The following is a 14850-nucleotide window of genomic DNA, read 5'->3' on the forward strand; positions in this document are numbered from 1 at the left end:
GAAAAGTCAAAAAGAAAATGAAGTCTTTTAGGAGAAAAAAAAGGCTTTTTAGAGAGATCATACAGTGGCTGAGATCTATGCAGTGGCTCATTGATTGACGACATGCACCATGAGCCATAAAAATATGAATGCAGGGGAATGAGGCACCATCTGATGTCATGTTTATTTTGGGGTTGTTAAAGTCATTCTTATCATGCTTTTAAGATAAGAGTTCAGGAGTACCATTCTATAATTCACCCTTGTTAAATATTTGGCTTTCTGAAATATTTGCATTTTCTCCTTTGAAGAGTGTTGTTCTACATGTTTTTTTGGGCCTCCCAGGAGACAGAAAGCAGAAAATATGTGATGCACTATCCCCCAGATTTCTAATATAACCAGGTAAAACCACTGAGAGCAGCAAGAGAAGGAAGGATGAGAGAAAACCTCCACATAGATCAATAGAGAGGACGGTGATACATCACAGCAACAGCCTACCAACAGATCCTTTTCCTCTTTTTTAATTAGGACCGCAGATATGAAGGTAAAAGCCAGAGGTAGCTCAAAGTATTCACAGTCGGCTGTTTTTCAGGACTAACAAGAAATATTTTTTCTTGTGCCCGTAGAGAGGGCGATGACTGTGCACAGTTTGTGTCCTTGAGCACCTTTTCATTGTGAATCCATATAAATAGTTGGAGCAGTGTTTGAGTACAAACATGGTGATAGCAACACTGGCTAAAACCACCCACTGGGGGCTACTGAATAATACATCAAGAGAACTGCATCCCCCTTATGCTAGTGTTAATACTGGTGTGTTGTGTGCGTGCAGGAACATATGCACACACCTGCATTAGCCTGAGAGTACTGGCGGTTTGGTTGTTTGTATGGAATATTGTGCCGGCGCGGTGGAAGGACTTTCACTGCATGTGTGTACATGCTGCTCACAAGAGCTTACACGAGGGTAAACATCCTCTACATCAGTCCACCAGAGCAGTGTTGACACTCTTGTGTTTCCAGAGATGTGTTCAGAATGTGTAGGAAGGGTTAGGCGGCGAGGAGGATGAAGATAACTCATAATAGTGCTGCTGCAGTAGCAGACAGAGAATTTAAGGTACAGATTAAGGAGATTAATCCCCCAGATTTGAGAGAATCTAAGAAAATGCTATCATTCCCGCTTAGTGCATATGATTGTTAATGATATCTTAACACAGTTATCACACTGTGGGCTTTAGATGCCTGTATCAGTGGGAATAGAAGCTTTGTGTGCACGTTTTTTTTAAAACTGTTCATTGCTTTCTGACTAGAATCTAATCTAGTTTTATTTTTTCTCCCACTGGGTTAGATGTGAGAGAGTCCCCACAGCCGAGATGTTATTTTGTTTGCATGTGATTGTGCACACAGATGCACTTGTGTCAAGTCCATGATGCATGTCGGACATTAAGCGGCTCCCCTGCTGTCTGGCTGGTAGCGTTGTGATGGGGTGAAAAGACACATGTTGTCACATGAACCCAACTCTGCCGATTTACCTTTTTTTTTTTTTTTCCCCAGTGGCATTCAAACGTGTGTGATGCACAAATGTTACTGACGTGACTGTGGAATTATGTGAGTGCATTTGTGCACATTTGTATACCAGTTTGAAAATATATCGTGATATGAAAGACGACGGTTAACTTTATCAATCAAGTTGATGCATTTGCATTGATGCATTTGGTTCAGCATGTATTAACTTCTACAGTATGTGTACAAGCAGTACATAGTGATAGTGCTATTACTATTGTTATCTATCATTATTATTATCTTTTTTAAGCATTTTTTTTTGGGGGGGGGGGTTGTTTCGGTCACTTTTTATATTATATGACCTAGACATCACAGGTCATCCTGATCCATCCCGAGGAGGAGAGGTTGGGAAGGGTTGGACAAAGTTGAGTTTCCCTCTGGAGTTTAAATAACCACAAAATCAGTAAAATATATGGACACATATGGATGACATGTGTTTGTGTATGTATGATTTATCATACTCTGCACAGATACTAAATAAAAATTTGATCACAAAAAAAGAAAGTTGATGGTTATCATACCATGTACGTTTCCTTATCTAAGATATTGAAAAAAAATGCAACTGGAAGGAACATGTAGTTATTTTCAAAGGAAAGACATTAAAAGAAAAATGGTTTCAAGTTTTAATTATAGTGATAAAATGTTTGCTTAACCGAAAATAACACTTCCTTTCTTTAAGGGTCAATTGGACTGATAATAATAATGATTTTGTATCTGAGACAAATATTGTACCTTGAAAATCATATCATTGCAACCCTAATATACACATTTGCACACATATGATATTTTTGCTGTTATTGTTGGCTTCTAAGCTTAGCCGTACCCGTGAAGCCAAATGAAACAGACACATGCACACGCGGACAGTTATGTGTGTGCGGCTCTACATTCCCTGATTGATTTCACCATAAAATTGTGCTCAGTAGCCACCCATTAAAACTCTGATCTCATCGATATGTGTGCAGCAATTGCAGTGCGTGGCACTGAATTATTCACCTCCTCCTCTTTCTCTCACGCTCATTTTGCTCTCACTCCTCATTTTACATTTTATCCTTCCTTCCTTGTCCTCCCAATTTCCTCCCTATCCTTCTATTTTCCCTTTTTTTGTGTTATTTATGCATCTCCTTAATTTTTCTACCTTTAGTGCTCACTTTCTTTTCTTCTCCTCTGCTCTTCCTCCTTTCTTCCTCCTCTCACGCTCACTTTCTTTCTCTCAACCCGACCCCCCCTCCACCTCCTCTCTCTCTCCGTCTCCTCTCTCTATCTCTCTCCAGTACTGTCAGCCCTGAGGCGAGTCTCAGCCATCACTCCTCTTCATTTATTAATACCTGTACTCATACAGCCCAGCACACACAGCTGCCTCACATCTCTGTCCACTCTTCTCACACACATACAAATGCACACACGCACGCATGCACGCTTGTGCACAAATGTCCCTGAGGATGCAAGAAGCCCAGTGTGTCCACACACTCACACTCGCTTACTGTGCAGAAAAATGCCCTTTGTAAAAGGACAGGGAGCATCAATCTCCCAGCTGCGTCAGCCTACAGTTTGATGCTCTTTTTGTAGTTCAGCTTTTCCATGACTCCCATTTAATTGCACTTTATTGCAGCCATAATAGATCTTAGGTCATAATTGTTGCGCATTAGTTAATGGTTCGACTGATTGCTTGTATAGTTTATCAATTATAATTGTGTACCCGGCTGAACTTTTCCTCTGTACACAGTATTAAATGCCTGGGATCATTTTCATCACTCGCCTTTTTTTGGACTTTGCTTTGCAACGTATCAGGTAGATTTAATTGAGAGCACCAAGGTGAGGAATTCTTTATCTGCACACAGCAATTCCAGCTGAAATATCAAAAGTAACCATCTGCTAATTATGTTGGATTGCTGTCTGATTTTAAGCAACGACAATACGAAGAGAGAGCAGATGATTTCCGACAGCGATTCGGAGCTGTTTGGCCAGAGCTGCTGTTTTTACGAGGGGTCTTGAGGGAGTCGTGTTTCTGTACACACATCAGTCCCTATCAGTGCGCACACATCTCATAAAAATATATAATAACAATATAAACAGAATTATTAACACAAGAGGGAAATAAATACTAATGGATGCTTCATATTTTAGGCTATTATTTCATAGCCTTATTTAATGTGCAGTGCAGACAGAACCGAAAGTGGAACACAGTGAAATAAATACAATTTATCAATCAATCAACCTAAAAACATATATACAATATTATAACAATATTTTAATTGTTGGTAGTTGTTTCATAGCAGTTTTTTTTTTTTTGAAAGGGCATTGTATGGACTTCTTATGCATAGACAGTATATTACATACAGTAGATGTCAGTCGGCATGCACCCAGCTAGGAGGAACGGGCTCGACATGGCAGCAAGGCAATCTACTGCTGTGGAGGGGTCAGCAACAAAACTAATTTTAACCACCTAAAGAAAAATCCCATCCCCTAATCAATGTCTGGTGTATGCCTCATTGAGAGTATTTCCGCTGATTTACTGTCATTTCAGACAGTGGTTTCTAAAGTGAAAATAAGGCTGATCATTCTCTCCAAAGCCAGACTCCATTAAAAAAAACAACAATGATTTCACATCACTGAACACAGGAGCTGCTCGTCTACCACTGCCTAGATCACTTTGTTTTATTTTTGTTATTGTGTGACTTTGGTGTCTAAAAAAACTGGGTCAGATTCAAAGTTACACAGTAACACAAACTAACTACCCGATTGAAGCACTGGTAGACCTGCAGCTCCTGTGATCAGTGTGTGAAAATGACTGTTCTGGTGGCTTTGTCAGGGTAATACAGCTGTTTCAGTTCCCTATTGAAAAGGGCTGTCTTAATGCAAGATCAAGCAGTAAAATAATCTAAATATAGTGTACTTTCAAACTCATGATCGATTATCTTTTTTAGGTGGGACTTTTTAAGGTGGCCAAAATACATTTTGTTTCTCCATCGCAGCACGTTGCATTGCTTGTTTGTCGGACTCCAGCCTGCTTCTGCCAACTGAGAGTGCCCACAGACTGATACATGTGATACAGTGACTATGCTTAAGTACCCCATACAACCCAAGTCAAAAAATCCAAACTATCCCTTTAAGTACCCTTAGTTATGCCATTTATTATAGCTTAATTGGAGCTTGTTTTCAATAGTACTAAATATCCTAAATGTAAATTGTGCATATGTGCACGTCACTTGTCTGGACGTGTACTCTTGACTTGCAGCTGTTCCCCTGAGTGTCTTCATGCAGTTATATATAGCTCTTCATATGGTGTAATGATGCACTGAGGACAAGGTTGGAGGGCAATGACATTGAAAGCATTTTGACTGGTGTACAGATGTGAATTGAGGAAATTATAGACTAGTGCTATGTGTGTGTAAAAGTGTGTGTGCTTGTGTATGTGCTCTTTCTCCTGTGATTGTGCATAACTGTTTAAACCACCTGTTCTGAGAGTGTGTTTTTGATTCCGGGAGCATCAGGAATATTTATGAAGCAGGGAAAAACTGGCCTCTTTGGGTGCACTCGGCGCCATCTGGAGGCTGTCAACGTCAACGCCACGAGATATTTGGCTCCCTCAAGACCGCGTTTAGTTCTGCCCATGAGTGACTGTGGAACTGGCCATTTTATTGAATTTGATGATCCATTACAGCTCAAATGGAGGTCTGTCTCCCTAAGGGCAAAGGAGATATTGCATAGGCAGCAGGAGTAATCACGAGGATATTACAATACCTGCTGACTTTATTGTCAGTCTGATATATATAAACCAAGGTGGTAAGGAGCTTTATAGATTAAAAATATACATCAGTGAAGCCGTCTTGGTAGTTAATGATGTCCAGCCCGCCCACTGGTATGTAGATTGCAATAAGGCCCCAGCAATTACTCCTCTGTGATTAAAAAAGGAGCAATGCATGATGAACTATGCCTGGGCTGCGTAATAAAGAGAGCGCTGCATATGTAAACATGTAGTCACCACAATCAGTCATAAGCAAATGAGGATTTATACCTGCAATAAGAAGCCCGTGTGGGGAATGATGAAGATGATCAATGTAGGTAGAGCTTAGCGAGGCTTTTACAAAGACACATCCTGAGTGTTGTTCTCCAAATTGCTGTTTGGAGAAAAGCACCCATCATCTGTCACGCGGCCGCCCCGAAAGACATGTGGTTCATCTGTTTTTCAATAGGTGTGATTTATGGGTTTGTTTAATGACAAGTTTAAAATAATTAAATGTGATTGTGATTCAATTTAAACCTCAATTTAATTATGTTAACAGTTAAATTGGACAAAGAGATTTTGTTTTACAGCGCAAACTCATAGTGCAAATTAATTGAAGGTTTTTCTGTCATTCTGTAGCTCTCCAGTAGTGTTTCTGTATGTATTCAAATTCCAATTTTGGTTGACGTAGGAATGTTTTGGAACCAAAATGCTATTTTTTCAGCCTTTCTAAAAACTTTTTGAACTGACGTAGGTTTCTGCAAAATGTCATTTGCTACATATAAATGTAGCTCAGTTAGCTAGAAACGTCACTTGTGGATGTGCTCATAAATTGCACTTTATGGAGTTGTTTATGTTTTATTTTATTTTTTTTCAATCTTTTGGGTCCAGCAACTGTCTTCAATAGAAAATGTGTGTGACTACTTTTCTTTTTTCTTTTTTTTTTCATTGTTTTTACAAGTAACCCACGCACTGGTGTGAAAACCACATTAGTTTGGTTACAAAAGTCGCATCATAATACACCAACCAATCAGAGATTGCTAAATACACAAGAAACTCTTCATGTTCTGTGATGTAAAATTACTCTTTCTGTCAAAGAAAGTCAGCAGTAAAACTTGTTAGCCTCCGCCAGAAAAGGACAGCCTGAAAAAAAGTCAATATTAGTTTAGGCGTAGGCTGTATTTAGATTATTTTACTGCTTTATCTTACTGTCAGACAGCTCTTTCCGACAAGGAACTGAAGCCTTTATACTGCCCACTACAGAGCCACCAGACTCCATTGACGGAAACAGTTATTTTACTTTACAGCACACAGGAGTTTCTGAGATTGTTAAGTTTGTTTGTGTTATTGTGTGACTTTTGGAACAGAAGTAGTAATGGCGGCCACAGCTGTATGTGGGTTTACACGCAGCAACATAGTGCAGAAACCTACATCAGATCAGGAAAAAGATTTTAGAAAGTTGGGTTTGATGCTGAAACATACATGCTTCATCAAAATTTAAATTTTGTATTTTAATACATAAGGGACACTACCAGTAAGCTACAGAATGTTGTAAAAACCTTAATAACGACAACAACAACAGCAACAAATCGAGCTACCCTTTAATTTTTGTATGGTGTCTAAAATTTTGTTCACATCTTTCTTTGGTCAGCTCACTGTACAGATGCAGAAGATACACACCATTACGCTCCTGTTCTGTTTCTGTCTATCTGTGATCTCACTATCTAAACCATTCCTGTTCTCTGTCCCCAGTGAACACCTATCATGTTCCTTCTCCTTCTTCCTCCACGGGGAGAGCAATGTCTGCACGAGCGTGGAGATCGCCCAGCACCAGCCTGCATATCACATCACAGAACACCACATCCGCCTCGCACAGACCTCCATCACCCCAGTACAAGGTGATACTGCAAACCCATTATTTTACTGTTTTTGTTTTTTTTCTGTGGATTAAGTACACAACACTAAACAGAAATGATGTTTGGTGAGCATGCACTGCAGTTTGGTGAGCATGCACTGCAGTAAAGTACAACCAAAAACTGATGAACACATAAAATACAACGTGTCCAATTGCACAAAACAGATGTGTGATGATGAAATTAGCAGCTGTGGGATTCACATTCAGGTCCTTTGGCATTACCACATTATAGAAATACTCCAGTAAAAGTAAAAGTCTGGCGTTCAAGTCTAGCATTAAATAACTTAAAATGGATCATTAAAGTATGTGTAATATCTTAAAATATACCTTAAGTATCAAAAGTAAAATTACTTTTGGAGTAAAATGTCCCTTGTGAGGGTAATACTGTGAGGGTACATGTTATATTTTAGATTTTTATGACTGATGTATTTATGTGTAAGTAGAAATTTACCATTGTAACTGGTCAAGGTGGAGCTCATTTAGACAGGTTTTACTTTGTGCTTTTAGAGGTTTGCCTTGTATGTAAAAATCTTAATTTGAAACATAACAAGTGACATAAGTTGAATAAAGTGGAGTGAAAAGTGAAATAGTGGAGTAAATTAAGTAAATATTTACAAAAATATTTTCCTCTGAATTGTAGTGGAGTAGAAGTATATAATAGCATGAAAGGATGTATTGAAGTAAGGTAGAAGTACCTCAAAATTATACTTACATTCAGTACTTGAGTCTGTTTTATGAAAGTTATGTTGCTTATCTCATACTGAAAAAGATGACATACTGTGAATCATATGATTAAAAATTATGTTATTGTGTGAAACTCCTGAAATATTATGAAATATAGTCATATTAACGAAATGATTTAAGGTAACTCATGACACCGTGGTTTATATCTCTCCGTCTTTCACCCATCGCAGTGATCCTGAGTCCGTACGGTCTGAGCGGCACTCTCACGGGTCAGGCCTACAAGATGAGCGACCCAGCTGCACGGAAGCTGATGGAGGAGTGGAGCTACTTCTACCCCGTGGTACTTCAGCAGAAAGAGGGAAGTGGAGAAAAGGAAAAAGAAGAAGCAAGCCAGGCCTACGATCGCAACTGTCACGCGGCAGTGGAGGTCATCGTAGGTATGGAAAAGTCAGCATGTTTGTTTGATTCAAAAGAGCGTGGAGCCCTCCCTTGGCCTCCTTGTAGACTCCCAGGCCGTTTGAGCTGAGCTATTAGTGGATGGGGTGCTATTGAAGTGTACTTTGGCTGCAATGATCCTCACAGTCTTTTATCACATCTCAGAGTGGGAAAGGGGAAGTGACTGTTAGGGAGGAGAGAGCAAGAAAGACAGAAAGGAAAGATAGGGAAGTCAAGGCAAAAGCCCCGGGGAGTTATTCTTAACAGCTTTGTCTAATCAGTCTGATCCCACAGCGTTGGTTTGACCTGATTAGAATCAAAACTCTCATGGATACCAGTGGCTTTTACAGCTAAGATGGAAAGTCTGTCTCTGCGTTGGTTTTAAATGACAGTGAAGGAGTGTGAAGGGATTTAACGTGATGTATTTTTATATGAGCAGTGAAACTGTGTGATTTTATGAAGGAGCAAGTGCATTGCGTATACAATATACCTACTATACTTATATATTATTATTTATGTTCTTTGGTAAAATTATAAAGGAGCTGTATGTGATATTCGCAGCATATATATGATTGAGATAATATGCATAATGTGCTGATTGTGTAAAGTGTGCATGTAAAATATAAAACTGTGCCTTATGATACAGTGCAACATATAAACTAGTATGTCAGTTAAAAATATATTGAAATATGTTTGCAAAGCTACAACAATGAACAATAAAGGTATACATAAACAAGAATAACAAGGATATATAAAATATGTGTAACATGTTAAATGTAGCCTACATTCAAGAGTTGGAAAAATATTGCACATTTGAATAATTGCACAGAGGATTGCTGTGGTTGTAGTTGCTGTTGCAACTGACTCCTGCAAATGGTCCTTATTTCCGGTAAACCTTGCAGTTTAAAATGAGCAACAGCCATCCTGTTGTTTCATAATAGTGAATAATGCTCTCTTTTTCATCTCCTTAGGTGGAGTAAGGATGACCTACCCAGCTGCTTTAGTGCTGATTGCCCAGGGGGACCTGCCAGTTGAGCAGCCTCCACCTGTTCCTGCAGCTCAGGGCCTCAGCAGGGAGCCAAACCACTGCAGCGTTCCACTCACACCGCCGACGTCACCGCAGCAGCCCTGCTCAGGTAACAAATACACGCACAGACGCACCTTCCTGCAGGACATTACAGCTCATTGTTCTTTAAAATCCTGTGCTTAGTTCTGCATTACGACACCTGTTCCACCCTTCCATCTTTTCAGCGGACAGTGGCTTTGTGACCTCCGTCTCCAGCGTCCCCACTCCAGACAGCAGCATGGGGGTCGCCAGCATCAGCCCAAAGCATTCTGGGAAGAAACTAACCAGTCAGGTAGTCCATCAGGCCTGGAGGGAATGCTATCTCAACCAGCCGCAGCACACGTAAGTTCCACAATCGCTGAGTTTGGTGCAATTATTATTAAAATGCAGTGATGCAGTGGAGCTGGTGCCCTCATGGATCTGTTTGTTCCCCGTAGGCTGAATCCACCAACTGACGTGACGCCTAAGAAGGAAGTGCCAAATGGAGTCACCATGTGGGACTTCAACGATCTGGGAGCAAGAGCATCCTGCAGCTGCTCCAGGTACCACAGAGCTGCACCCAAGCTGTTCAGTATCAGTATTATACTTAGATGTGCAGCATTTCAGCTCTTAGTTCATGCTAATTATAAAAGACATATATTATAAGCTTTTTTACAGGATGGATGCTTCAATTTAGACTTTGTTAACACTTTGAAACCTGGGAAAAGTGGCTTGATTTCTTTCAAACGCAGGAAAGTAAAGTAATGTCGATCCAGATTTCAAAGGTTTAAGAGAAAATTTTAAATTTAAAAAGTATATACAGTCTGGAAAACAAACTGAACTCTTTTCAATATTTCTTGTTTTCTTTTTTTACCCACTTGACTTTGTTTAAGGTTGAAACAGCAGAAGCTGAATCTGACCGCCACACCCACTGCCAACCCCCAGACTAGTGCCAACCCCACTCAGTCCTCTGGCCTGTCATTATACCCTCCCTCCATGCCCAAACACAAGACCAGCGACAAAACAGAAAAGGCTGACAAACAGTCCAAGAGGCCAGCCATGATCCCCTTCCACCACCGACTATCCATCACACAGGAAACCCCTCTGGAACAGGACTCACCCGGAGGGCCCCAGCTCGGAGGTCTCGTGGCATTGGAGCCATCCTTGGAGCCTCTGGCTGCTCTGCCAAGCTGCAAGTATCCCAAACCCCTCTCTAACGGCAGAAAAGCCCCTGATTCCCTTCTGCATTCTCCAATGTCTCCACTTCCACCGACACTCAGCCCACATCCCCGAGTGCAGGACCCAGAGGTCCTGGACGGGCCTGTGGATATGCCCGTCTGTCAGGATGGGGCTTCAGGGCTGGGGATGATTACCAGCGAGACAGCTGTGTATACAGCTCTGCTGAGGCAGAGGGAGAATGGGGCCGGCTGGTGGAGAGGCTTCAGGACTCCCAGGACTGATAAGACTGACTTCAGACCCTGTGAACTCCCCACTGATAATTTAGAGGAAGCGAAGACAGAGACGGCCACCGAGGGAGCTCCGCTAAAGAGGTAGGAGAGGGAACCAGTGTTTTGCAAAACATTAGGTGCAGTTTAGAGAGGAAGAGCATGGAATAGCAACATCAGCAATGAAAACTGGAGGATTTAGGTGGATTTAGCACCTTTGTCAGACACTACCAGACCTACTGTGTGTGACAAATCAAGTGAAAGCATCTGAGTTATTTAATGAGATATGATGACAGAAAGAATTATGTACTACTACTACTACTACTACTACTACTACTACTACTACTACTACTGCTACTACCAACACCAATACTGCACAGTATTTGATTGTATTTGACCCTTTGTCTCCTCCAGACTATACACACAGACTCACAAGAGATTTAAAATCTCAGAGGAGAGGGTGAGGGACCAAATCCAGACTTTGGGCCTGTTCCAGCAGCCAGGTGTGGAGGGGCTGCGGGAGCCTGGCGATGATCCCTATGACTTTAAGGAAGGAGACATCGAGTACACGTTCTCCTCTTCCAAGAGGTTAAAGGGTCAAGGGCGAGAACCCAGCAAGAAGGCCAAGGTAGGACACAGTTTAAAGACTTGAAAGAGAATAATTACACTCACATAGGTGCAAGGCTATAAAAACAGAGTACGTAAAGGAAAAAACTAACACCTGCACATTAACTCCATATCACACAGTTTTAATTAAGACATTTCGATCCTACTTGGATCTTCATCAGGTCACAATGTTTGAAAATTTGAAAGCACACCTATATTTATCCATAATGCACACCAATGGGCTAACTAACTCTATGATAGCAGGTGTGATCAACCATCTAAACCACTCACGTTGATAAAAAAAAATAATAATTCATAAAATATATCAAATTCATCATATATATCAATATATCAGTCTACATTGCGACAGAGTATTGGTGCTACGCTGAGGGAAAAAATCGTAGATTTTTTAGAATAAAGCCAGAATTTTGAGTAAAAAGTCATAACATTATCAGACTAAAGTCATAATTTAATGAGGATAAAGTTATACCATTTTAAAAAAAAATCATAAAATTACAAGAATAAAGTCATACTTTTTAAAGGAAAATCGTACTATTAAAAGAATAAAGTCATAATTTAAGGACATAAAGTGAAACCATTTCAAGAAAAACAGTTCTAATATTACAAAAACAAAGTTGACATTTCATGGGAAAAAGTCATACTATTACGTGATTAAACATGTACATCAACAAGAAAAAAAAGATGCTTTTTTTTGCCTTGGGGACACAATGCAGTGACAGTTAAGTTTCCGAAAAGCTATAATCAATACTTTGACCAAATATCACATGACTACTTGGGATGTGGCACAAAATGCATTGTCTTAATCATGAGTTTTATTGAAAGAGGGGCGCTCCTGACTTTCTAATCTCTCAGTTTTTTTAATATTTATTTTAAGTGAAAATGATCTGAGACTATAACTTTCTTTTTCGTCTAATGCATCCAGCAGGGAGAAGAAATCACCAGCAATGGAGCACTGCCTGACGGGAAAGATGCTATGTCCATTTTTAACTCTGCTCCAAAATCAGGTAGGACAAGCCATCATCATCATCATCATCATCATCATCATATGTATATTCTACAGCATACTGAGTTCAGTCCATATTTCAGAGTTATTCATTGGTTATTTGGGGCCATTGTCCTAAACTTGTTTGTGTTGTTTTAGACGAATCAGGTCAAGATGATGGAGCTGCCAAAGCCAACCCTTCTCTGACTAGAGAAAAAGATCTAGTGGTCAATATCTCTGATCTAGACAACATATTTGATGAAGATGAGGAAGAGTTGGGGGTGAGACTTCATGGTTTATGTGCTTTATTCGTACGTATTTTGTGTTTTAACATGCAGCATGTAACAAACATACTGAGATGAGCACAAGAGACATTATTGATATAATTTCTCTAATTATCCACCATGATTTATGCATCAATATTGCAAAGCAGAAAATATTATATTGGTTAAAACTGATCATTTATTCTTATGTGTAATAATTTGTAGACTGTTTACCCCAACCAGCACTCGACCAAGCTGCCAGTATCAACAGAAGATCGCCCTCTGGGGAAAGAAGGGAGAGTTGCAGTACCTTATCCATCAAGTGAGTCACTTTGTCAGTTCTGTAATGGTGAAATAAGTTCGTCTAAATAAAGTTTTTATGCATAATCACATTACACCTGTGTAAACTGCATTTCTTGTTCCTTCTCTTCCTCCTATCTCCATCTCTTCCCTCAATTCTGTCTCCTTTCAGCAGTAGCAGACCTCCAAAGGATGTTTCCCACCCCACCTTCTTTAGAGCAGCACCCAGCCTTCTCTCCCATCATGACGTATCGTGACACCCCGAGCCAAGAGCCCCCTGCGCCAAGCGGAGCAGCTGACCACCTGCCGCCTTTAGCCTGCACCCAGTTTACTGAATACAGGATGGAGATTGAGGAGGGCATGGTCAGTCCCAGGCAGGAGGATATCAAGGTGAGAGAGGTGGCCGATAAACAGCACACATAGCAGCATGCTTAGCTTTGTGTATCATGTGTTAAACTGAGGACATTATGCTTAAGAATGGGAATAGGGACTCGGACTGGTTAATTGCTTTCATAAATTACTTTTATCCATTTAAAACTCTCATCAGGAGGAAGTCAATACAACGATTTGTTGACAGCTCCTGAGCAGCTGGTCAGGCTCACACATCATGGTGGAGTTGTTTCACTGATACCTGTAGATTGCTAATTAGATGTCTCTGTGTTGTGAGACAGACATCTGTCCTGTCTGCAGCTAGGGATTGCTAATTATAGTGGTATGCACTTAGTGGCCACTATTAGGTGCATCTGCTCGTTTACACAAACAACAAGCTCCTCTAAACAACAAGTATTGTTAGTGCAATTCAACACGTGAAACATGCAAACAGGATTAAAAAGGTTCAATTTAGCATTAAAATTGATTGGATCTAAGTAAATCAGTGACAACTGATTGTTAGCTGCAGATGTCTGATTTTCTTTGCATTGTACTACAGCCTCTGTGGTTTAGAGAGTGTGATGGGGTATATACTGTAATCAACATGTATTCAGCGCCAGCTGATGTGGCAAATATCCCTTTGTAGAATGAGAGTGGTCAGAGGAGGAATTAAAGATTTCAATATGATTAACTTACATAAAATGTCAATGGCTAGAGAGAGCTCATGATGACAACACTTGAGGAGTACAAATATTGTTGTATATCTTACTGTTTGCAAAATGTTTATGGCATGGCTAAAAAAGGCATAAAATGTGTAAAAGCCACTTAGTGTTAACTTAATGTTTTTGTAATCTCGAGTAAACCTTGTTTGGGCTTTCCTTGTCTCATAAGAGTACTTTGAGTTTTCACAAAAATGGCAATTGAATATAGGTCAAAACTGGGATACTGTGCAGACAAAGTGGCCTAGAAACATGTTTTGTGCATGTTTGGATGGCCATTATAAAATGTTTAAGCCTTTGGATAATATGTGGGGAATATCTCCTTGGAACATAATAAATGCTTCATTTCACCAGCACATAATTTGAAGACAGAATACCTTGGCACTGTGACAGGAAAACAACTCTTTACTACTGGCAGTATTACCTGTGTCACCAACTCCAGATTTGCATACTGTATTTCTCTGTACTATAGACCTCCATTGTTGTTAGAAAAAAACTATTACACTGTTGCACACGGAAACATATTTAAACATTGGCTCTGATCATTTATTTTGAATCAATCCGATATAAACTTTCCTGCTGGACATTTTATTTATAAAATGCCTTTTGAAGCAGAATTTACAAGTTTCTGCACAAAAAAACATTAAAATGTAAACAAGTAAAATAACAATAAAACCAATAAATAGAAAGAAGTCATTAAAACAGCACAGAAGGCAAATGCATATAATAAGAACAAAGTGCTTTCAAAGCAATGAGTTTGAACAGCTTTTTAAAATTGCAGATACAGATACAGATGGTGCGCTAAATGT

At 39.9% G+C, this 14850-nt stretch overlaps 1 protein-coding gene across 4 annotated transcripts in view; it reads left to right on the forward strand.

Annotated features, from left to right (window-relative positions):
• LOC121959487 (mediator of RNA polymerase II transcription subunit 13-like) overlaps nucleotides 1–14850 on the forward strand; it is a 101744-nt gene that overhangs the window by 72820 nt on the left and 14074 nt on the right. The window contains exons 5-15 of one of the 4 annotated variants that reach the window (XM_042508792.1): nucleotides 7010–7155; nucleotides 8087–8293; nucleotides 9263–9427; nucleotides 9543–9699; nucleotides 9795–9899; nucleotides 10230–10886; nucleotides 11196–11409; nucleotides 12331–12412; nucleotides 12550–12671; nucleotides 12879–12975; nucleotides 13126–13343. In XM_042508792.1, coding sequence (XP_042364726.1) covers nucleotides 7010–7155; nucleotides 8087–8293; nucleotides 9263–9427; nucleotides 9543–9699; nucleotides 9795–9899; nucleotides 10230–10886; nucleotides 11196–11409; nucleotides 12331–12412; nucleotides 12550–12671; nucleotides 12879–12975; nucleotides 13126–13343 — 2170 coding nt within the window. The remainder of the gene's footprint in view (nucleotides 1–7009; nucleotides 7156–8086; nucleotides 8294–9262; nucleotides 9428–9542; nucleotides 9700–9794; nucleotides 9900–10229; nucleotides 10887–11195; nucleotides 11410–12330; nucleotides 12413–12549; nucleotides 12672–12878; nucleotides 12976–13125; nucleotides 13344–14850) is intronic. The other 3 variants (XM_042508794.1, XM_042508796.1, XM_042508793.1) reach the window with 3 other exon arrangements.

The sequence above is a fragment of the Plectropomus leopardus genome, chromosome 20 (genome assembly GCF_008729295.1).
Source record: "Plectropomus leopardus isolate mb chromosome 20, YSFRI_Pleo_2.0, whole genome shotgun sequence".
Lineage (NCBI taxonomy): Eukaryota > Metazoa > Chordata > Actinopteri > Perciformes > Serranidae > Plectropomus > Plectropomus leopardus.